The sequence below is a fragment of the Anarhichas minor genome, unplaced genomic scaffold (genome assembly GCF_050575085.1).
Source record: "Anarhichas minor isolate MPS153535 unplaced genomic scaffold, ASM5057508v1 ptg000004l, whole genome shotgun sequence".
NCBI lineage: Eukaryota > Metazoa > Chordata > Actinopteri > Perciformes > Anarhichadidae > Anarhichas > Anarhichas minor.
Window position 1 is genome coordinate 4,000,175 of NW_027466450.1, and position 23,191 is coordinate 4,023,365.

A 23,191-nucleotide genomic window follows, 5' to 3' on the forward strand; every position below is an offset into this window, starting at 1 on the left:
TGAAATTGTGCTCACATAGCATATATTCATAAATACAAAAGTCAGGAAAAAACAAATCAACACATGGAAAACCTGTTGCCAATTAGTATTCTAGCATCGGAGTATTAGTAAGTTTCTTGGTAGTGAAGTTATTATGTGTAGTCTACTGTGAGCACCTTGCATGATGAGAGGCAACAGGGTGCCTACACAACACACACGGGGTTAATAGGGTCACAGCGGCTAATGTTTGCCTCGGGTCCCTCAGCAGGTTTATCTGGCTGTGCTCAGCTTGTGAACGTCTGCAAATTCATTTTCATACCATACAGAATTGATTGGAAAGTAAGAAGCACCTGGAACAGTAAAATAGATTAAAACATTATGTATATATATATATATATCAGCCAATTACAGCCAATTACATCCTTTACCCGCTGCAGACTTAGGGAATGTGTTCATACTTTATTCAAATCATTTCACAAAATTCACAGAAACATTCATTACTTCACCTTATATGTATTGAATCAAAGAATGATTTAAAACAGTGGCGGAAAGTAACAAGTACATTTATCTACTTACGTCACCGTACTATTTAAATTGTATGCTACTCTTATACTTGTGCCCCACTTCAAGTAAGAGAGAAATATTTTACTTGCTAATCCACTATATTTATCAGACAGCTACTAGCTGGCCTACTTTAAGATTAAGATTTTACAATTAAAATAGCTGATAAACTACAACCCATTGATGAAGATTAAACATTGAATCTCATTATTTTTGCCCTGTGACCTCTGACAAAAACAGTGTTTAGTTGGGTCTCCAAATATTATTATACTATATATATATATTTTAAAAGAACATGAACTTTGTTTTGTCTTTTTTCCTACCCCATTGATTATCTCACGACCCCCCTCAGATGTATCTTGTGACCCTTTGGAGGGGGCCAAACCCTTAGGTTGGGAAACTCTTGATTAAACTATACCAACTACAAAAGTAAAACATGATCAGACCACAGCAAATTAAAGCAACAAGGTCAAAGGGCATTATCTTTTCAATTACATTCATGTTCTTTTAATAGTGTTTGTGCCGTGATACATTTATAGGTCAGTGATAACCGTTTTTGTATTGAACGCACGCAGCATCACTGTCAGTGCAATACTGCAGCCTGCAGGTCAAACTGAGTACAATAGCAGGTGCGGAGACACATTGTAACTTTCTGGGAAGGTCAAAATCCATTAAAATGTGGAGCAACTTGGTTACTAACTGTGATCAGTTAAATAATTTATTTCAGATAGACCATATTATTTTCTGTGTACACTGTTGTTGACATTAGTTTTACATTGACTGATTTGCAGCCATCTATCCACCTGTCCGTCCATATGTCTACATGTCTGTCTGTGTATGCTGTATCAGGGATCAGTTATAGTCTATCTTTTTTTGTCTCTGTAAATTATATTTTATAATTTAAGTATTTTTTGTTTTCTAGCCCCCTCCATTTTAAATACATCTGTAATAGGCAGGTATGATCATGGGTATAGCAGGTCAATGATTGGTCCTCTGGTGACATGTGACCTATAGCCGTTGGCTTATTACCTGGAAATGTTCACTTCTCCATACCTGGAAGTTCACCGTGAAGGTTGGGCGGACTCTTGCTCTTGGACTGAGACCATCAATCTCAGATTTTCTACCTGCTGAACATTTCTATCCTCGTTCAGCAATGACCACAAAGAGGCAGTTTGGATGGCGAAAGCTATTTCTGATCGTCACAGGTAGGTTTCATGCGTGTATTCTTTCTCTTTTTCCTATAAACCGCTACCACACCTTTATTATATTATCACCTCTGTTAATCATTAATCCAACTTCTTGCTACTCAATTGGAAGCAGGATTGTGTTGAACTCAAAAGAGACCAAACCATTTATTCAATCTACCTTCAAGAGAAACACGGTGTATGTTATATTTAGTAGTACAAACAAAGTGTAGTGGAAGTAGTTTTTATTAAATCAATAATGTATCTACCAATTTTTTTCAAAAATACAAAATAAACTACAACGACTGAGCAAGCGACATTACATGTTTCTTTTGTTTCAGTACTTCCCTGCTGCAGGAGTTTGCAGGTTTCTATCCCAGAGAAAGGATATGAGGTTGCAAGAGGAGGTGATATTACTTTGACCTGTTCCTTCATCCCAGCCAGACCGGTCACCAATGCACTCGTCCTCACATGGGAAGGTTACCCTGACAATGCTGGTGAACCAATGGTGAGAGGTTTAACTATAACTGCATGCGCAATGTGTGGTTATAACATCTTCTAAATACAGCCTTATGTGGGGAGCTATACTAAAAGGGAACTCTGCTCATTTTAAATTGAAAGATCAGTTAACTCGTTTTTGGAGTGCTACTTGTATTTATCTCAGCTTGGGCTTTGAGGCGGCACAATTACAGCAGAAACTAAAACTAGGGGCGTGGGGTGTGAAAGACGTTGGTGTTTACTTAACAGGGAGTGTCTGCATTTGAGCGGCATTATGGGAAGTGTAGGATCCGCATATTGCCTCTTAACTGTAATAAACAACATCCAAATAGTAACATATTTATTTTATGTTGATATTATTGTGTATATTTCAATCTATTAACATTCTCAGAAAACTACAGCCACACTGAGACAACTGCTAAACCAGGGATTTTTTAAAGTTTGTAGTAACATAGACTAAAGTTATATCAGGATTGTGGTAATGTCCTTCTTAAAATGGACAATGATTCGCTGAAGCAAATCACAGTTTCCATAAGGAGCTCTGCTTTAACTGAATGTGATACTGGATAAGTTCCAAGGCGTTTATAGCGGTTGTGACCTTTGTCCTATGAATAAGTAAAGATTGCATCTTGCACATAACCAAGTGCTGCACACATTAGACGTTAGAATTTATGCTGCAGTTAAAGAACTCTGCAGTTAAAGAACTTTGCACTAAACACATAATTTAGTATTTTGATAAATAGTGATAATAAATTGTATAAAAAAAGAATACATCAAAGATGTATGACTTTGATGACTGAAGAGGAACCTGAAGAATGAACAGATAAACTATAAAGTAATTCTGAATCAACAATCTGGCTGCTGCTGTAAATGGACTTATAGACACAGAAACTAACATATTACCAACCCAGCTGGCTAATTTTGAAATAAAACTTGATATGAAATAGAAGTGTTATTGGAAAAAACGTCATAATTTAAAAAAAACTGACTGAAAATGAATAATGAAAGAACTTTTTATAACAGTTTAAATATTTTTTTCACAAATTAAATTACATATTTTAATTTCATAATGTCTTATTTATTTATTCGTTTAATATTGAACATTTTGGGGTCCCATATTGTACAGCATACGATCCTTAAACATTATGTAATATCGTGTCGAAATGTGGCATCCCATTGATTAGTATATATATAATCATATACTGGTGAATATTGAGTACTGAGTTATTACCATATTGTATTATTATATTGTAGTGATCAGATATCTATATGTATAATATGTTTGTGTTTATTTCTCTAGCTCTTAGTGGCCACCTACTTTATAAACAATCCAATTGACATTGCACCTGCTTATGAAGGCAGAGCCTTTATGGAGGTTGACGTGGACAGACAAGTGAGCACACTGCGCTTAACAAAGGTGAACATGCAGGACAACCGCAGTTACCAATGCAGTGTCATGATCCCCAATGATGATGAGGGAACAACATCTGCCACCACGTCCCTTTTAGTCCTGGGTAAGAATTAACCACTGACATGTTTTAACTCTATTTATCTATCTGTCTATTGTGAATAATTGCATTTATATCTTGTCTCCATGAAGGTGTCAGATCAATTCTGCTTGCAAAGTTCTGCAAAGTGATTGTATCCTTTTAGTTAACCTCTTTGTTTTCTTCCAGTGCCTCCCTCTAAGCCGATCTGCATGATTCAGGGAGAAGCAGCGTACTGGCACAACATCACTCTCACCTGCATGTCTGAGGAGGGATCACCTACACCTCTATATGAATGGACCGGCTACAGTGTCGAAAACGTTCGCAAACCATTTCCACCAAAGACAACTGAAAGTATGCATTTCAACCATCCATGTGTTACTTTGAAGCACGCATGAGTTCCCCTCATTAGTGTGAATGGAAAGAATGGCCCATGATCTCAGAATTGTTTAGCCTAATTTTTGTCATTATTTTGCAGAGGATGGAGCTCTATCTCTCTTCAATATTTCCAGAGATACATCTGGGTTCTACATTTGCACATCAGCAAATCGGATTGGTTCTAACAGTTGCAACTTTACTTTAGCTGTGACGGCCGGTGAGTGTTTTAACATGATTTACCTGCTAATTTTAGTGCTGGGCTAAGTGTTAAAGACTTTCATCTTTCCTCCTTTCTCCTCAGGCAGCATGAACACTGGGTCCATTGCAGCTATAATTGGAGGAGTCCTCGCAGGTCTGGTGTTGCTGGGGATCCTAATCTTCTGTTACTGCAAGAAAAAGGGCAAAAAGGACAAATATGCTGAAGGGTATGTGTGATATATCCTGTGTGTTTCTGCCACTGTAAACCACCAACAACACTAATGTTAGTGTATTCATTGTTAGTATCTAAGTGGGGTTTACAGGTGCTTTAATTAGGTCATCCAACAGCCCAACCTAACCATTTTTTCTTTGTTTTGTGTATTTTGCCTGTTAGTGTCCCCAAAGAAGCTGCGTTTTATGACAGAGATGCTCCTGAAGCTGGAGAGCAGTACAGTGACGACAAGTCAAACAGCGAGACAAAGCCGGTCGACCAGCATGAAGACAAGGACGTTGTTCCTCGAAACAACTACATCGTTAGTAATAAGTTGGAGGACGATCAACACAGTTACAATAGCGGTAAAGAAAAGAATGATGGCAAGGGCAGTGATGTAGCCTCTCGACGTTACCAGGACAGCCAGCACGATCACCACCGTGGAAGTCGCGATAACCTCGATGATGAACGTGATCGTTACGGTGGCAGTCGGGATCGTCTTGATGAAAAACGCGATACTTACCGAGGTAGTCGTGATCGCCTTGATGATCAACGTGATGCTTACCGAGGTAGTCGTGATCGCCTCGACGATCAACGCGATGCTCACCGTGGTAGTCGTGATCGCCTTGACGATCAACGCGATGCTCACCGTGGTAGTCGTGATCGCCTCGACGAGCAGCGTGACCGCGGAAGCCGCGAGCGCCTCGATTACATCGACGATCAAAACAGAAACCGGTATTAATAACCTTGTGTTACTGAATGTCTACATGCCCTAAAAGTTTCTTTTTCTTTTTTGTTTGATGCACTAAAAATATATTTACTGGGTTTAGAGATTGACCTAAAAGCCCTCAGACACGATACGATTTGAGCTCCACACACCGCTTGGTTCAGCACACTTCAGACTAGGTGTTCGGGGAAGTCGCAGACGACAGAGTAAAATAGGTGGAGTTTTCAAACCTTTAAGCGTGCAATGTGATTAGCTGTTGCCAGCAATGAAGATGTAACTGTCACTTGCTAAGAAGCAAGCGCTAACTGCTAGCACACCTGCTATGCCTAGTTGGTAGGAAACGTGTTTCCAAGACAGAGCTTTGATCCCGAGGTCTTGATACTAGCGCAAACTGGTGTTGGACAGTTCAGGAAATTCAGACGCACACAAGAGAAGTTTTTCCTCTATTTTACCTTCCGTACCTGGCTGGCATGCACTTTGCTCAACGCAGCAAAGAGCTATTGTGGCGCACCTATTGTGGTTATTAAAGTTATTGTTATTGGAAATATGGGTTTCAGAGCGCAGTGGTGCCATTGTCGCATTGTGTCTGAAAGGGCTTTTAGTGCCAGGTCATGTCATAAAGAGACGCAGCTAAATTAATTTGCACATCCTCGCAAACACTATGAATTGTCATGTAAAAAGCCAGTACTCAAATAATAGCCAGGGGAACGGTCTAAATTAGATGTGTCTCTGATATCAGCCGGTCCCACATAAAAGCCGCATTCTGTCTTCTACTGAAGTAAATAAAGACCACTATTTAATATTCAGTTGGGTGGTGCTTGAAGCTTAGTGGCATTGGTACTACTGTCTTGCACAGCTAGTTGCCAACTAACTGGACCACTAATCACGGTGATTCAACAGAATTTACTTTTTGTCTAAAGTTTTGCTGTAATTAATCCTGGTCTGACTTTTAAAAGGAGTTGAGACACACAAAAAATTATTCAACCAAATCAACCTGGTAACTTCTGACCCTGCCACACCTGTCACAGTGTGCTAACATTTAATTTAGCCTGACCTGTTCGTTTCACCAGTGTGAGTAAACTGGTAACGTAGGCTAGTGAGTATTAGTGTGGTTGGTTACCTGGAATTCCCAAGGTGGCTCAACTTTAAGTATGTTTGAGATGATGATGATAAACAGTTTTAACACCTGTGAGCCAATCAACTATTCAGAACACAACTTTAGACGTATGATAAATCTTTGTGCTCTAGCTAATCAGGACCTCAATCAATAGGCCAATGTCAGAGAGGGTTAATATGCCCAGAGGTCTCAGTATGGATACCGAGGGTCTTTAATATAATAGTGTCATCATACTCTTTGTAGTGTTGATATTGTTTTTTTTTTTCCATAAAAATGTGTCCAGTGCCTATCTCAATTGATGTGAATTGGTCATTGAACACCATCCAATCATTAATACATACATATAGCTCACATATTCAGGCCAAATATCTACTGCAGTAATTTGGGGCTTGTTGTTAAAACATTGTTTCAGGCAAAAGGGATTGTTCTTTTTTCAGTCAACCATATAAAATGTGTACATTATCTTTGATTTTAGGTTTAACCTGTAGTTTGTGATCGAGAATAACAAAGTGCCTCAGCTGCACCTGTGCTAGATTTACACCTATTTTAATACTTGTTTTTAACGTGTCTTGGTGTAGGTTAGTTTTTTTACTGTTTGATCTCTGTGTGTAACTTTTTCTAAATGTTTTTGTGTGATAAATGATTCCCCCTAATGTCAAATTGCATTTTTGTAGATGAAGAAAAACTAATCGAGTTCAATAAAAGAAAAGTGGGTCAAATCTTGCCGTTTCTGTGCAGTGGAATTCCTCAAAACTCACAGCCAAGTGTGACTGATTCAGGAGCTGCCCCCCCCCCCCCCCCCCCCCTCCCTCCTCCACCTCCCCACCGGGAAAACCTCCCGACTCTTCCCCGGAGGCCTGCCGCTACACCCGCTGCAGAAAATCTAAATTAGACTCCACACATATGAAAACTAAAGAAACAACTCTACTAAATCTTGTGTTGTATTTACATTGTTGCACCGGAGTTCCAGGCCTTTATCGGATCAGTGCTGTGTTTGGACTCACCTATGAAGTGGTACAGTCCCGTTAGTCGCAGTCTGTGAGTCCTGTTTACCGCTGCAGTGAGCGGACAACCAGAATGACCATCATGCGGATTAACTGCACTTTACCATAAAACGGACTGTAGAATGAACTTTTACCGGCTGGCTTTTTTACTGTGCGCATCAGGTAAGTCTCGTTCCCTTCACTTAAAGATGTCTTCTTCACTTAAATGTATCATCTTTACGACGACAGCGCAACAGGTTGTCGATCCGGTAAACGTATCGCTAACGGCGAGCAGGCACTGTTGAGCACGAGACTCAGTAAAGTGCTTATTTTATGGTTTAACCTTTATCTTGTTTTTTTATCTTATTGAATGCGTCATTTTACAGATGTTTTGAATCGTGTTTTAACGATTTAGTAACAAGTTAGGTGGTTTATGTGACGCCCCTAATAATCAAGGGATTAATAGTGTCTGGTATTGATTTTACATGGTAGTATAGACCTACACAGATATGTTAATAATATCCACTGGGGCTATAGGGGCTTATAGTTATGCTGTTACAGGCCTATCTGTGTTGAACACCACCATAGTTTACTATATTAAGGCATGATTGTACATTTAGAGGGAGAGCTGTACTTTAAAGGTGCAAGATACCAAGATAGAGCTGCAACGATTACTCGATAAATCGATAAACGGAACATTCATTTGAAACTATTATGATAATTGATTGGTCGCTTCAATTCACAAGCCAAAAAGTCAAACATTCCCTGGTCTCATGTTCTCAATATGATGATTTGATGTTTGCCATTGTCATTTATGAAAGTAAACGATGTGTTTTCTGTTGATTAAATAAAACAAGCACCCCGAACAACTTGGGGTGTGGGGAAGTATAACAGGCATTTGTCACTGTTTTCTGACATGTTATAGATAATTGTAATCATGTAATCAATTAATCAAGAGTGATGATTGACAGATACATCAAAATGAAAAAAGACATTAGTTGCAGCCCCATACTATATTCCTTTACCTATACAACTTTATTTAGGGACCATAAAGTGCACATAAGGTCTCAAGAGGGCTGGACATGTACCTGTGAATCTGTGCGCGTAGCACCAAATATACTCACTTCACTTGCCACAAACTTTATGATTGTTGCTGTGAAATTGCTTTGAAATCCTTAATCAAACATGGAGACTGTATTCAGTCTTATTGGTGTTTCTTTGTTGGGTCTAATGAGTCAACGTGAAGGAATGTACGTCGCAGTAAAAGCAGGAAATGTGACAGCTCTGGAGAGGAAACCGTGTTCAGGAAACTGACCTGAGCTCTGACCTGGAGTGCTTTTGTGACAATGCACTGTTTTAAAGAGAGGTCTAATGTTGAAATGATGCCTTTAGTTTGCATAAGTGGAGGAGGAGACTGTCTGCAGTCTCTGTAACCCGTTCATTAACTTACAGTGAGTCACACCTGATGATAAACAACCATTTGCAGAACATCCTCTCACCTCAGACTGAGGCCATTCATGGAGTAACGGTTTGGTTCAAATCTCTAGCAGTTAATTGGTCTGTTCACACCCAGCTGGAGGAGGCCAGATGCTCTTATTGGCTGGGAGCCTGTGACCTCCTCCCCCTCTCATCTCCTCAAGTGGGACAGAGAGGAGGGGGCGGCTTAGCCCTCACAATGGACCGGTCCATGAAAAAAAGGAAACAAAGGGAAGACCAGAGCTCTCTCGTGGGAGGAACTTAGGAGCTTGGTCACCCTTCCTCTTGTTCTCTTATCCTGTATAATATCATCTGGCTCCACCGCTGTACTTGGAAATATGCAGATAATGTTTAGTTTCTCATCAGGGGAAAGAAAACCTGAAGATGCTCATCTGACCAGACTCAGTTTGTCATTAAAGTCGCCTGATTTACTTAAGTTTTAGGTCATGAAACGTTAGCATACTAGTTTGAAACTTGAGCTGATCCGATATAATAATAAGAATTGTCAACATTTTTTTTATAAACTTATTGTATTATTAACATTATTGTAAACTGAAAGTCTTTGAGATTTGGACCGTTAGTCAGACAACTAAACACGACATCTGAAGACGTGACATTGGGCATTTTCCCCACAATTTCAAAGACTAAACATGATTAATTGAAATTAATTGAAAATAACTCTTAGTTGCAGTCCTAATGGTGGCCTGGATAGAAGCAGCCTTGGGTTCATGTTAGAATGAAACTAGGAAAAGCGATGAACACAGACCTAAGGAGAGTCAGGCTGGTGGATTTGTTTTGTTTTGATTTCCTGTCTTTCTGGGAAATGTTTAGAGGGAGTTCCTGCCCCACCTAGAGCTAATATGACTTGCAGAAAGCCCCCACGAGTGTCCGACCTCTCCATCCCCTCCCTCTGTGGTGACAACCCCCTGCCTCTCCAAAGGCCTCCACAGCCCCCCACACACACTGGAATTTAACCTTCCTGACCCTGGTACCGAGCAGCAGAGCCTAATCTCTGTTCCTGTCTTTGCTCCCGTTTTAATATGTAGCTAAATATCTCCCAGGTGCAGCGAATCACCCGCACAGACAAAGAAGAGGCACAGCTGTTTCTCCTGTAATGTCAGGATGCCATCTGCATCCTCTTCCTGTCTTTATACTTGTTTTGGTCTACTCTCAAATGTAGTTTAATACAAGAGTCCTGCAACGATTTGGCCACCTCATTTATATCAATGAGTGTAGACTAAATACGACTATAGAGCTGAAACAATTAGTTGATTAATGTATAAGGAGATCAACAGGAAAAATGTCCACAACTATTTAAATTTAAAGCAAAAATGCCCCCAAAAAAAGTAGTGCTGCTATTCTTGGTCTTATTTGATAGTAAACTGAATGTCTTTAGGTTTTGAACTGTTTGTTGGACACCTTTACACTCCAATGATACTAAGCATTTTTCTCTATTTTCTGACCTTTTATAGACCATTAATTGATTAATTAAGAATCAGCCTTACTAGAATCTGCTCTTAATAACACCCCAGTTTAATCAAAACCTCTTAAAACCAGTTTCAACAAAAGCAGGACCTCACAACCTTTATGATTTATTGCAGTTGTTGTGTGCAAATCATGAACCTTATTCATTTAAGTAGTTTATCAAGCACAAATGCCAAACATAGTTCCAGCTTCTCCAATTTAAGGATTTGTTTCTTTACCTTTTCTATCATTGCTTTCGACTGTTGGTTGGCCATAAATTGCAATGGGATGATGTCACCTTGGATCTAAAGGAAATTCTATTTTCTATAAATGTTTTCCACTATTTTCTGTCCATACAATCAATTGCTTTATCAAATTCATAATTTAGATATAATTGGAAGTTGATAGTTCCCCTCTAATGGTCATGCTGGAGAAGAAACTCCTCTCCGGGTTATAAAATTAGTGAATAACTCTGTGAAGGTGCCTGGTGTTGATTACTGTGGGTCAAATAGGAGAACCTAGTATTTCTCAATTTTAAAATCTTTGAACAATATTTGCACGACTCTCTGAATAGTCAAATCACGTCTCCGGAAGACAGAAGCTCTATATATAGACCTATTTGTCTCAACCACAGAACTTATTTGCATTTCCTTCCTCTCTTCTCTTGTCAGTGTGTGTGTGCGATGGCGTGCATGTCACAGTGCGGGAGAAGCAGCGGTTTGCGATGCTCTTCCAGTCCGTGGTCCTCCCGTGCCAGTACCAAACGGCCTCCACTCAGAACCCGGTGGTGCAGTGGTGGTACAAGTCCTACTGCCGAGACCGCACACGAGAGTCCTTCACCCTGCCCGAGAGTCTGGGCGTCCAGGCCTCCGAGCTGGGCGCCGCGTCCCACCTGGAGTGCTCCGACAGCGGCCGAACGGTTCGGGTTGTGGCCTCGGCGCAGGGAGCCTCCATGACGCTGGCTGAGTACTACAAAGGAAGAGACATCGCCATCGTCAACAGTAATGTCATCATTCTTGTCTTAAAGTTATGAATTTAGGGAAAATAGTTGCTGCAACTGTTTGATGACTGCTCTCAGGACTCAGAGCTGACTGTTAGTTGTGTTTCCTGTTCTTTAAATAAACCTCTTTTGTCTTTGTTTCACAATAGAGTACACACACACACACGATCATGACCTCCTGCTCTCACTCCTATTCATGTATGACTCCTTGTAAAACCTCAGGCCTTATCAAGACAAAACACCCGTCTGCTATCCAGATGCATCAATGGGACACACCAACATTCAACAATGCCCTCCTGTCGTCATTTGATACAGTAAATAAGATAAAGGTTCACCGACATGATGAATTAATCTCTTTTGTCAAACGATGAAAAGAGTTTAGTAGAAAAACATGTTAATACTTCTTAAATAGTAGTTTTGGTACAGATACTAAAACTTAGGTATCGTAGAAGCGCTAGTAGTCATCACTACAAAGGTGTCAATGTGGTCTGCACCCAAAAGCTGTTTCACAATGTCATCATAGTCAGTTTGTTGTCAACGTCAATCCATTGTGATTCACAAATACAGCGATTAAACACTGACCTGCTTTGTGAACATGACCTCACCTCTCTCTTCTTGGTCTCTGTGCAGAAGCAGACCTGCGTATCGGGGAGCTGCAGTGGGGAGACAGTGGAGTGTACTTCTGTAAAGTCGTCATTGCTGATGATCTGGAGGGGAAGAATGAGGCCCAGCTGGAGTTACTGGTGCTCGGTATGCCTAAATACCTAAATGTTTGGTTTCATATTAAGCTCGGTGAAGTTCTGTTCCATATATTGGTGAAGATTTTAGAAATAGTTTCTTTGTTGCTCTGCGTTCCAAAGTGTCTTTACAACAGTTTCCATGGATGGCGTTTCCCTCTTTACACGGTTTAGGCTACAGGGTGGAAGTGGACTTTAATTTGAAAATGCTTCAGTAAAGTATGCCAAAATTGTACTCAAGTAGAGTACTTAAGTAAATGTAGTACTCTCCACCTCTGGTATTGTGTACTGGACTGTACTCTAGCTACATCCTAAATCAGTTACATTACAGTACGTCAGTGTTTGTACAGCTTCAAAACTGTATGGGATGATATGTTGAGCTGTTTGTGTGTGATCATATTAGATTTGTATTCAGTCTGCTAATTAATGAACAGCTAACGTTTCGGTGCTGAACGTCAGAGATCCATCATCTTCTGTCAATGACACTTGAAGCAGCCCGTCCACAGAAGAACTGTGGAGACCATTGTTGCCAAAGCCACTCCTTAAGCTGTTACCATGGCAAAGTGCTTTTACACAGGAGGCCAGGGCATGTTGAGGGTTGCCGCTGGTGTCGACATGAAGAGAGAGACGTAGAAAAAGGGGGCTAAACTCTAACAACAGTTACCCAAAAGAGTTTTCCTCCTTAAACTTTGTCTAACCCTGTAGCGTTAAAGTCTGCTCATTCATACAGTCCTCCTCCACTGAGCATTAATCTGATTATAATCAGATCACTGGAGAGAAGAGGGGAGGTTAAACATGTGAGAATAACAAGACTACACTGGGTTTTGGTTTTGCCACGTTGCAATGAAGACACTGGAATTAGAAAGTGTGTAAAACCACTTCAGTGCCAGATTAGCATTTCCTTAAGTTTTCAGATCTCACAAATTTACCAATTTTATCCACCAAAATGTAATAGTTTGCCATTTTTGGAAATTCGCTTTTTGCTTTGTTTCAGAGAATCAGATGAGGAAATTGATACCACTCTCATATCTGCTTGTTCAATATCAAGCTACTGACAGCAGCCAGTTAGCTTAGTTTAATTTAGCAATAAAGGTTGGAAACAGCGAGCTTGGCGCTGTTCGAAAGTAACAAAATACCAGCTTACTAATACTTAACTATACACGTTATATTTTGTTTGTTTTAACTGTAAATAGTCTGCACATAACCTCCCGTAAAAAACACAAATTGATGATTTTAAACTAGTCATTTTGTACGCAGTTAACAAAATAGTTTTATTGTGTCAGCTAGCTGTTGCCCCCTGTTTCCAGTCCTTATGCTAAGCTAAGATAACCAGCTGCTGGCTCCAGCTCCATATTTACCATACCGACATGTCAGTCACCAAACTCTCAGCAAGCAAGCACATCAGCTATTTTCTAAAATGTCAAAATAATAAGCAACAAGTTGCGATGTTTCTTCCCCCATCATCTCCCTAATCTCTCTTTTAGTTTTTCTTTTGGATTGACTTTTCTCCCTGTGCGCTCTCTTTTTTTCTCGCAAGTTCCTCTCCTGTGCTCCTCCATTACTCCTTCCTGCATCTCTCACTGCCTCGCAACCTCTCAGGGCTGCATAGCTCCTCGGCTCTCTCAGGTTACTCAGTGTTACTGAGCTTCATGGTATGTCGATGAACGTGCCAGGGAACCAAGATTACTTTTTTTATCAGGTGGAAAGGTTACACTGTTTTCCCCCCCCCCTCCATAGTAACAGTCTACTCAGCACACTCTGGAGCCAGAGGGTGTTTAGTCTATCCCTGCAGTCAGACAGATCAGACAGTGATTGGTCTTTAATTATAGTCCTCTGACACCTCACGATATAACGTGAACACCTGCAGTTGTGTCTCAGTCCCAGCACACCTGTTGCAGCCCCTTTATTTTTTTTACCTGTTTATCTTGTATGTAAAGCACAAAAGAGATATTGTGTCACAACCGTATAAACTTGCGTGACCTCTTTTGATGGGCTCCCATGCTAAATTGTTGTCCTAGAATGTGCCCCAGTTTCCAAAAAAAACTCTTTGTCCTCATACACTGCCTCTCATGGAACCTCTCAATGTGTGTGTGTGTGTGTGTGTGTGTGTGTGTGTGTGTGTGTGTGGTGTGTGTGTGACTGTATGCATGTTTCATGTGTGTAGATTAATTTGTGAGCAGTTTTAACTCCACTAGAGAGGCACATGCATGCTGTGCAGCTCAATGAAGAAATATAGCACTGCCGGCCTCCTGCTAAAATTAGTAAAGTGTATTTTGAACTCTGAACTCTGACTTACATGACTTATGCTCATGTTTACTGGTTAGCATTTTTATTTTTAAACACTTCCGAGCATCATTTTTTAAGAGCATAAACTCTTGACACCAAAATAATATTGGTGTGATCCATGTGATGGCAAGTCATGCTAGCTGCTATGTGAAGCTGTACTTGAGCTAAACTCTTATGTCAGCATGCTAACATGCTCACAATGACGTCATGATGATTTTTAGCATATATATTGTTCACCATTTTACCATTTTATTTTAGAATGTTAGCATGCTAATTAGCCTAAACACAAAATAAAGCTGAGGCTTATAAATATCTTTAGTTTAGCAGGTATTTGGTCATAAATGAAACTTTGGGCAGATTCTAATTTAGACCTGGTGATGGCACTAGCAAAGAAATTAAGTTATTATAATTCATCTTCAGGGAGGCATTTATGTGTGTACCCCAACATTACCATCCCTCGAGCCACGCTGCTAGCATGGCTAAAAATATCCTCATGACAGCATGTAAGACAAGACATTTATGTAAAAACTTTGTCCCTTCAGTTCCTCAATTAGTCAATGAACATTAAACAGCCACTCTGCTGACCTTTTGACTCTTGCTTTCTGCTTCCTCTGCCGGCCTTCACCTGTGCTCTCCCTCTCTCTGCAGGCAGGACAGGTCAGCAGGACGATATCCTACCTGAGTTTGATGTGGAGATTATGCCAGGTACGGCACCTCACCTGCACTTTCATCTCACTGCCTGTCATCTTCTAGCTTCCTTATTGCTTCCTTACATTTAATTCTCACCAACCAATCAAAACTCTCTATTACTAACAAAATTCACAAGCCCATGTTTACGCCGTTATAAATCAAAATGAGGAATAATGTACAGAAAGTCGAGTCTAACCCAACCTGAAACTACACACAGGCAGTTATTGAAGCTACATAACGAAGAAACTGCTAGACTCACATTTTTTATCTTTTAACCCTGGTCATGATGTAAACTCCACAGGGGATATGTGTTGACTTAGCGAGGGGTTTTAAGTGGATTTGGCTTTTGGGCACACCCTGAGGAAGTGTGTTGTTAGGGTCTGGATACTTTAGAGATGTGATGATGGATAAGAGTCAATCACTGTTCCCTTGAGTTTTCCTGAAGTGTCCTTTTTAAAAATGCTCTGAGGTCTCATTGAAGGGATGACAGAAACATCAGCATGGCTTATTACAACTTGGTTATGATTTGTGTAGTTTTTAACATTGTCCTGCTCCAACAATGGGCAAGAAATACAAGTGGTCGGATGATCAGTTTAGAAGTGAGGGCACCAAAATTGTCTGTAATAACTTCTCATGGCATAAGACAACTTTGGCTTTTACGGCAAGTTAAAGTTGAACCACGAACTTAATCTGTGATGAATTTTGTGATGGAGGTTTTGGGTAATAATCTTACCATTCGTCTTTATTTTTTTCTTCCAAATTAACCTCAGTTCATTAGTTTCTGATTATCCGACTGCTCATATTTCTTGTCCTCTTAGACTTTTTAGGTATAGTACTGCATTATCTGTCACCTATCGTACCCGCATTTTAAAGGAAGAGGGTTTGTCAGATCCGTGTGTGTTGTCTAAAACGGAGAAAGAGCAACATTTTAAAGTGCAAAAGTTAAAACTACTGTGAAGAACTTTTAACTGGTTATGAAACAGTCTCAATTATTACCAATGTTCTATATGACCTTCGTAAGTAAACGAGACCACAGACAGAAGATTGTCTATTTCTATATCGTTATTCTTAATGCTTGTCATCGGTGCAACCGAGCCTGATTCCTGCAGGAGGAGGAGAGGCTCCACGCTCGGCAGCAGCGCCTCCTCCTCCTTCCATTAGGAGAGCTTCGCTGCTCTGCCGGTCACCGCTGGGAGCCAACACTGACACCACGCTGCTGGAGACCCTGGCCGTATTGCTAGGAGCAACGGGGCACACTGTCAGACCTTGCTGCAGTAAAAAAAAAAAATAGTTTTTCTAAAGGGAATCAGGTGCTGGGAACATGACCACTTTTGTCCATCGGGACCGCTAAAATCAACACAAATTAAAAGTTCCTTATAGTCACTACTGAGGGATCAAAACATATGAGGAAGAGAAATACAATTGTTACATCGAGGTCATGAGGACGGATACATTTTAGTAAAGTTATCATTGAGATAATGTAGTCTGTGTAATACCTTTAACTGAATCCTATCATGTCTAACAAAAATGCGAAGAATAATGTGTCTCTATATTCCAGAGTGGGTGTTTGTCGGATCTGTCGTCCTGGGCAGTATCTTGTTCCTGTTGTTGTTGGGGATCTGCTGGTGCCAGTGTTGTCCTCACTCCTGCTGCTGCTACGTCAGCTGCTGCTGCTGTCCTGACACCTGCTGCTGTCCACGACACTGTGAGAAACGCAAACTGTCTTTATACACTACAACGTCCCCGTACGTTCTCAGTATCAACCTGACAGCAGTCACTCACCGTTTTGTTGTTCTCCTGTGCAGTGTACGAGGCAGGAAAGATGGCGAAGAGTGGACTGCCTGCTCAGGTTCCTGTGTATCCCTACTACATCCCTGGTGTTCCTACTGTTGTTCCTCTTGCCCCTTCTTCCCATATGGAGACAAAGATCGCCTCCATCCCCTCAGTGGAGAATAACCTGGCTGGAGGTGAGTATTTATAAGGTGTAGCTCTGTCTTATTTCCTTTCAGATACACTGACTTGACTAACCCTCATTTCATCGATCACCCCTCATCCTCGAGTCCGTCTCTAACCTAGAAGATACAGAAATGTCTGTCCACCACATGCATGTTTGCTATTTAAATGCTGTCTTAACTTATTTGAGTTAGTTTGTCCTTTTTAACAACGTGCATTGGACGCTTGCATGTATATCTGTGTGTCCTTGCATAGTTATGTCCCTGTGTGTGTACGTACTGTGTGTGTGTCCACATCCACAGCCCGCATTGGTTATCGACTAAAAGCCAGTCCAGACCAGGACTCAATGAAAGTTCTGTACTACATTGAGAAGGACCTGGCTCATTTTCCCTCGGCCAAGTCGGCTGCATATAAACGTAAGCCTGCACAGATTAGGCCAGTGTCTGTCATCCGTGTGGCTGTGTGACAGTGTTCATGTGAATGTGTTTCATGTGCATGGTTTGTGTAAATGAACAAGAGCTTGTTTTCGTGTCATCCTTACATTCATTTCATAACATCTAACTGTCCTTACTTAGATGAGAAAAGCGTGTTTCTGCCCATTGATTTGAAACATTGGTCTTATACCCCAAAATATACAGTATTAAAGGGATAGCCTCCGTACACAGTAGAAACAGTAAACAGTGGGTCAAACGTATATAGTCTCACGGTACATATCATTATATTGCCCATCCCTAGTTGATTAAGTTGTCAGGACATCTCAAAGTGTAATGAATGGGATTATACCACAGTCACTTACAAGAGAAAACATTTAAGTAACATTGCTTGGTCACCAAATCAAATCATTAGTCTGTCTCTCAACACTTACTGTCTTCCCCAGCCTGTCTATCTCTCAGCCCCAAGCCCACTGGTTCCAACTGAACATATAAGATATCTAAAATCAGGTCACAGATCTTAAGTTTATTTACATTTTTAAAGACTCAGTAATTTCCCAAAACAGCTTGGCACTGTAGTTTTTAGTAGAAGTTACTGAAACAGGAGTAAATAGGACATTTGTTGGGGACTATTTTCAGCAGTGGATTAATACACATTTAGTGCTGTTGAGGGAATTTATGACAGGAGGACGTTGTATGTGGGATTAACTTTCCGTGTTTATTGGAGAAACATTGATTGATTTATGTGTTTTTATAGTTTTTGCACATCATTTGAGGTCTATAACACAGATAAATAAGCTATATCAGGCTTTGGCTACACATGCAAAGTTGTTAGAGGTTTTGGTAAGATTTGTTGAAAACATAGGGGCCTCAAATAATAATACCAGACTTGTCATCTAAATTGTTTGTGACATAAGTCTCAGGTGGCACATGAGACATTTCTGCACTCAGTAATCTGCAGTCAGCTATAATCAGTGCTCATGATTATATAGTCATAGCCACCTCATTTACTATGCTCTTATCCCAAACACCTTCATAGCACTTCCAGCAGACCACATCTTGCTCTGAAATGTTCCATTACATCATTTTCACAGCTGTAGTTGTGTATTCCAGTGTCGGGTTACAGAAAAATGTTTTCCAAATGAATTTCATGATGAAAATAGCAAATGCCGCTCCGCTGATGTGTCTGTGCCAACAGCCAGTAGCCTCTCAGAGCTGAGCTCTCTTCATGATGGAGGGACTACAGACTTCAGACACACCTATCAGACGGTGCAGATGAAGGCGCTCCCGCCCATCCCAGACCTCGACGACCATTCAGCGCTGAGAGCAGCTCCACCTGCACAGAGTCGAAGACCCAGACGGGACAGAGGCAACCACTCAGACGATGAGCTCGACAGAAGGTATAATTACGGTGTTATTCAGTGCATGCATGTGTCTATGAGAGGGTGAAGGTCATCACTATGGATGAACTGTTTTACTGCCGTTTACCGGACAGTTCAAGTGCCCATTACATGGGATTTTTCCATGTGTTTCTGGCGTTAAAGAAAGATATTACAGGCATATATTTGCTGTACCTCCTTCCACACCAACCTCCTATCAAGCTACCAAAAAGCATATTTTTAAAGCTGCTTTTCATGTTTGATTTTATGACCTGCCCTTGTGTTGTAGTTTTCAAGGTGATTTTTTCCAACCTAAATTTTTTATGTAAAATGTATGAGTGTCAAAAACACTCTATAAATACAAATGTATTATTATTATGATACAAACTCTGTGTGCTGAGTTGTGTGCTCTTCCTGGCTGTAGGTGGAACCCCCATTCAGAGCACCTGCAGAGGAAGACGTTGGGCAGAAGAGGGCGCACCGGCTCCCTGGACGAGCTGGAGGATTTCGCCCAGTCTTACGACTCCCGCGGTCGTCGCGCTGAGCCTCCAGACCGGGTCTACCAGCGGGATTACAGCCCTCCCAGGCGTTTCTACAGAGATGAAGATGATGGCTGGGTCCGCCGCAGCCCCTCCCCTTTACCACAGAAGAGGAGGGACACATGGGACAGTGATCGTCCCGGTCGACCGCCCCAAGGCAAAGGATACGATGACGCCTTCCTCAGCAGCGTGCTGGACAGCAAGACCAGGGGGCGTGGAAGGGACAGAGGTGCTTGTAGACCGGACGAGGACAGTGACACTCCCTCTAAAGGCAGCTCCAGGGGAAAGGACAGTTACTACAGCCGGTCGCCCAGCAACCGTCCAGAGGAGGAGGACCCTTTGCCTCCGTACTCTGAGCGGGAGGCGGAGCGGTACCGCAGGGCTGACCTGACCACGGACCGGTACCGCACTGCAGAGCCTCCCAGATCAGAGCTATACAGGACCACTGACCCCACCATGAGGCCTTTCTGTTACACCCGCCCCCATCAGGGAATGTCCCATACACTCCAGCAGGGGGGCCGAGAGGAGCGAGACAGGAGCAGAAACCTGGTGAGTTACTTGTAGCAGGAACAAGGACTTCCTTCCTCCTCCTCAGAAAAGAGCCTCTAAATCCTGTAAATAGTTACCCGATAAGTCTGTCTATTCTCTGTTTTTCATATTGTCAACAAATCCAATGAAAAGTCCAAAAACAAATAATTAATTCAGTTTTGTCGGTATTGTTTTTGGGCTTTTCATGGGATTTGTTGACGACTAGAATAAAAAAGAATAACGCCAGCTTTGTATTTCGACATTTGAAATGTTTGACAGTATTATGTAAATCATTTGATTGTCTCCTGTGCAATGTACATACACAATTAATGGTCTTAACACTGAATCAATATCATTTTATCTTTGATATTTGACATGATTTTATCTTTGATATTTTTTGCATAAATTTGCAATTGCAAACAACGCTTTTGATTTAACTCAAAAATGCACAGTATAATCTGGTTGTTCTCACAACATTCACAGTGTTACAAACGCTTACTAACTTACTAATTATAGAAAACCCCCACCTGCATCACAGTCTTTGCTATACTAACACGGCTTGAGCTGCATGATTTCTGTGAATAATCTGAGGCACCAGACTAGAGTAACCTCGCATGAGCATGAGTGCAAAGTGTCTAACGTGTGGCTCTCGGTGTATTTCTCTAACAGAGCACTGCGCTGAGCAGGGACTCTCTCATAGTGTGACAAGTTTTCCCAGCCTCCACCTGCACAGCACGGCCACTCCGTTCGTTTAAACCGTCCTGTTGCTAGACAGGAGAAGCTAACGGTTCTGCCATCAGCCACGTGAAGTCTGGCTCCGCTCACTGAAAATAACTGCACCAAAAAAAACAGCAGTGGTGGATCGAAAATGCTTGGAAATGAATGTGCACTCGTTCAGGACGTTTCTACTCATGTGCATGAATTACATCTATTTCTTCACGTGTAGTGTACAGATGTTATGTATGTGTTTATTTGTTGAGTTGAGTGACACCAGTGCCAAGATGTTTTTTTTATTTTCATTATCTGCCAATTGTTTGTATCTGGAGGATGCCACAGTCTTATATTTTCCTACAGACTTCACACTTCTCACTCAGTACATTGCAACTCAGGTTCACTTTGTATTTGTGTGTTTGTCTGTTGTTGATATTGTACTGTATGTAAGTACTGTACCTTGAATTTGTTCTGCAGATTTTTTTTATTGCACTGCTTAAATACTTTTTCAATAAAGAAAACTCAAAGAAGTCTCTGCTCTTAATGAATCTATGTTCATTTATCTTGGCCAAGATAAACGGACTGCAGCTTATGATCATTTTAAACTTCCATCATTTGGTCGATAGAATGTCAGAGAAATAGTGAGAAATGCCAAAACATTGAGATTTTTAAATGTGCGACCAACAGTTTTAAACCAAAAGATATTTGGTTCATTAACACAAAAGACAAGGAAAAGCAGCAAATCATCCCAAATAAGCAGATGCTAACAGAACGTTTAGCAGTTTTGCTTAAACCATGATTTGATTCATTTTTTTCCAGTCAATCAACTAGTCAATGAAATGAGAAGGAAATAAGACACGTCATGTAATACAGAAGAGGAAATATGTCATGAAAGTGTCGTACTGTATACAAGCAGTTTCATATTTATATATATTTATAGATCATATGTTGCAGAGCAGACTTCTGTGTCTTAACTCTTTTATTTTCCAAATAAGGGGATCAAGTATAAACTCAGATGGGACGATAGTTAAATTCAGTGTTTTATTTTCGTGTTAATTTGTTCTCAACACTTCCACGCTCTCCACAGAGAAACACAAACTGCTTGCATTTATCTGTGTTTCAATTGTTTTGTTAAAATTGATTTTGATATAACATACATAACAACACTGTCTGCAGCAGAATCTGATGTTTGAGTGGTTATTGTGTTTTACCATATGTGTGATAAAGTGTGTGTGTACTGTACCTCGGATAAAGCCAGTGTGTTTCTTATCGAAGCTTGTCAAACATACACAACTAAACAAACACTCGAGCTTAATGACAACCTCCATCGCCAGAACTACACACGATCAGCACACTTCATCGTGTAAAGCATGTGTGCAGCTTAAAATGTTTACAGAAAGTATTAAATGGCACATCATTATAACCATTAACATTTAGGGAAGAACTACGTGTTGCTACATTGTGTCTGTTTATGGTCGTTTTGTGATTATGTATGGTCATTTTGCAACCCTTTACAGTCTTTTTGCTTTTCTTTGTAGTAGTTTTGTGACTCTTTATAGTCCCTTGATTGACTTTCCAATAAGAAATGTTAACGCTTAATACAGAAGCTCAGGCCCAGGTGCCCAGGTACCCAGTAGATCTGTTCAGTAATGATATCAACAAGCCAACAATCTCTCATCTTCTGACTCTGGTGGGGAACATCAGGTTTAATGATCAGATTCACCATTCTGGCCCCGGCACGTTTATTTCTAGCAAAATTGAGACTCAATGTTGATCAAAAACAAAACAGAAGAACATTTGTTAACGCTTTAAAACACAGCCTGCCAAAGTACAGGGTAAATGTTTTGTACATGCTGGATAGCAAGCCACAGAAAATCAAAGGTACGTCCTCCCCTGATACTGACAAGGGAGGCATTTGAAAAACTGGCCTGTCTCCAGGTTCAGAGTGGAGCCAGACACAGATGTGATGGCAAAGCTTTTCATGAACGCAGCATTTTTCTCAGGATTTCAAGAGCACTTCAGTGAGCTGAGAGCGGCACTCGAGCTCAGCTCGGGCGGGCTTGTTTTGTGTCAACAGTAAAGCAAGCTGGGGTCCACCTCCTGGATGAGAGACTGTAAACATCCTCACACAAAGAGCTCGGACAATATGACTCATCGCGAGAGGGAACTATACATTCAGGGGCTGTTTGCCGCAAACAAATAAATGAAAGCCATCAGACGAGCTGACCTGTTCTTTTACTTCATTCAGATTATGCAGGCTTCACTCCTTTTGATTCAACTGGGTTGAAGCAAACCTTAAGATTGATGGACTGGATATTAACATTCACATAAAGAATGTTTGCATCTGCCATGAAACTCATAAGGGTCAATGAACTCATCAAAACACAGACGAGAACTAATTAATTAATTAGCAATTTGCTAATCGAACTGTTTCTCCATTGTTACTTGTCCTAACAAATGTCATACTACAAAAGAAGAGACTTACTAAAAAATGGGATTGTTTGTGGAAGACTCAAACTACTGATTTGGAAAACATAAACATCTTTTCTGTTTGTTGTTCCTGCTCCTCTTTTTATTTCCTCCATGTTACACCTGTCAGAGAGGGCGGGGTCAATGATGTCACCTGAAGCCGGAGGGGGGAGGGGGATGATCCGCCTCCGACACCGACTCTCTC

The 23,191-nt window shown here is 40.9% G+C and overlaps 2 protein-coding genes across 4 annotated transcripts; both read left to right on the forward strand.

Moving 5' to 3' along the window:
* Positions 1 to 1,053: 1,053 nt before the first annotated feature.
* LOC142962604 (cell surface A33 antigen-like) lies at positions 1,054 to 7,063 on the forward strand. Its single transcript, XM_076103192.1, has 7 exons — positions 1,054 to 1,745; positions 2,066 to 2,232; positions 3,523 to 3,736; positions 3,899 to 4,063; positions 4,188 to 4,304; positions 4,389 to 4,512; positions 4,680 to 7,063. Exons 1-7 carry the CDS (start codon positions 1,694 to 1,696, stop codon positions 5,236 to 5,238), a joined length of 1,398 nt encoding a protein of 465 aa, XP_075959307.1. The 5' UTR covers positions 1,054 to 1,693; the 3' UTR covers positions 5,239 to 7,063.
* A 3,867-nt stretch (positions 7,064 to 10,930) lies between these two features.
* Positions 10,931 to 21,047, forward strand: LOC142966104 (immunoglobulin-like domain-containing receptor 2). 3 transcript variants are annotated; one of them, XM_076106914.1, is made up of 9 exons: positions 10,931 to 11,264; positions 11,894 to 12,013; positions 14,935 to 14,991; positions 16,535 to 16,681; positions 16,782 to 16,943; positions 17,232 to 17,345; positions 18,559 to 18,760; positions 19,164 to 19,827; positions 20,476 to 21,047. In XM_076106914.1, the coding sequence occupies exons 1-9, from the start codon at positions 10,988 to 10,990 to the stop codon at positions 20,509 to 20,511; spliced, it is 1,779 nt and encodes a 592-aa protein (XP_075963029.1). In that variant the 5' UTR covers positions 10,931 to 10,987; the 3' UTR covers positions 20,512 to 21,047. The 3 variants fall into 3 exon arrangements, with proteins under 3 accessions (XP_075963029.1, XP_075963031.1, XP_075963030.1); XM_076106916.1 differs by lacking the exon at positions 17,232 to 17,345; XM_076106915.1 differs by lacking the exon at positions 14,935 to 14,991.
* The last annotated feature ends 2,144 nt before the right edge of the window (positions 21,048 to 23,191 follow it).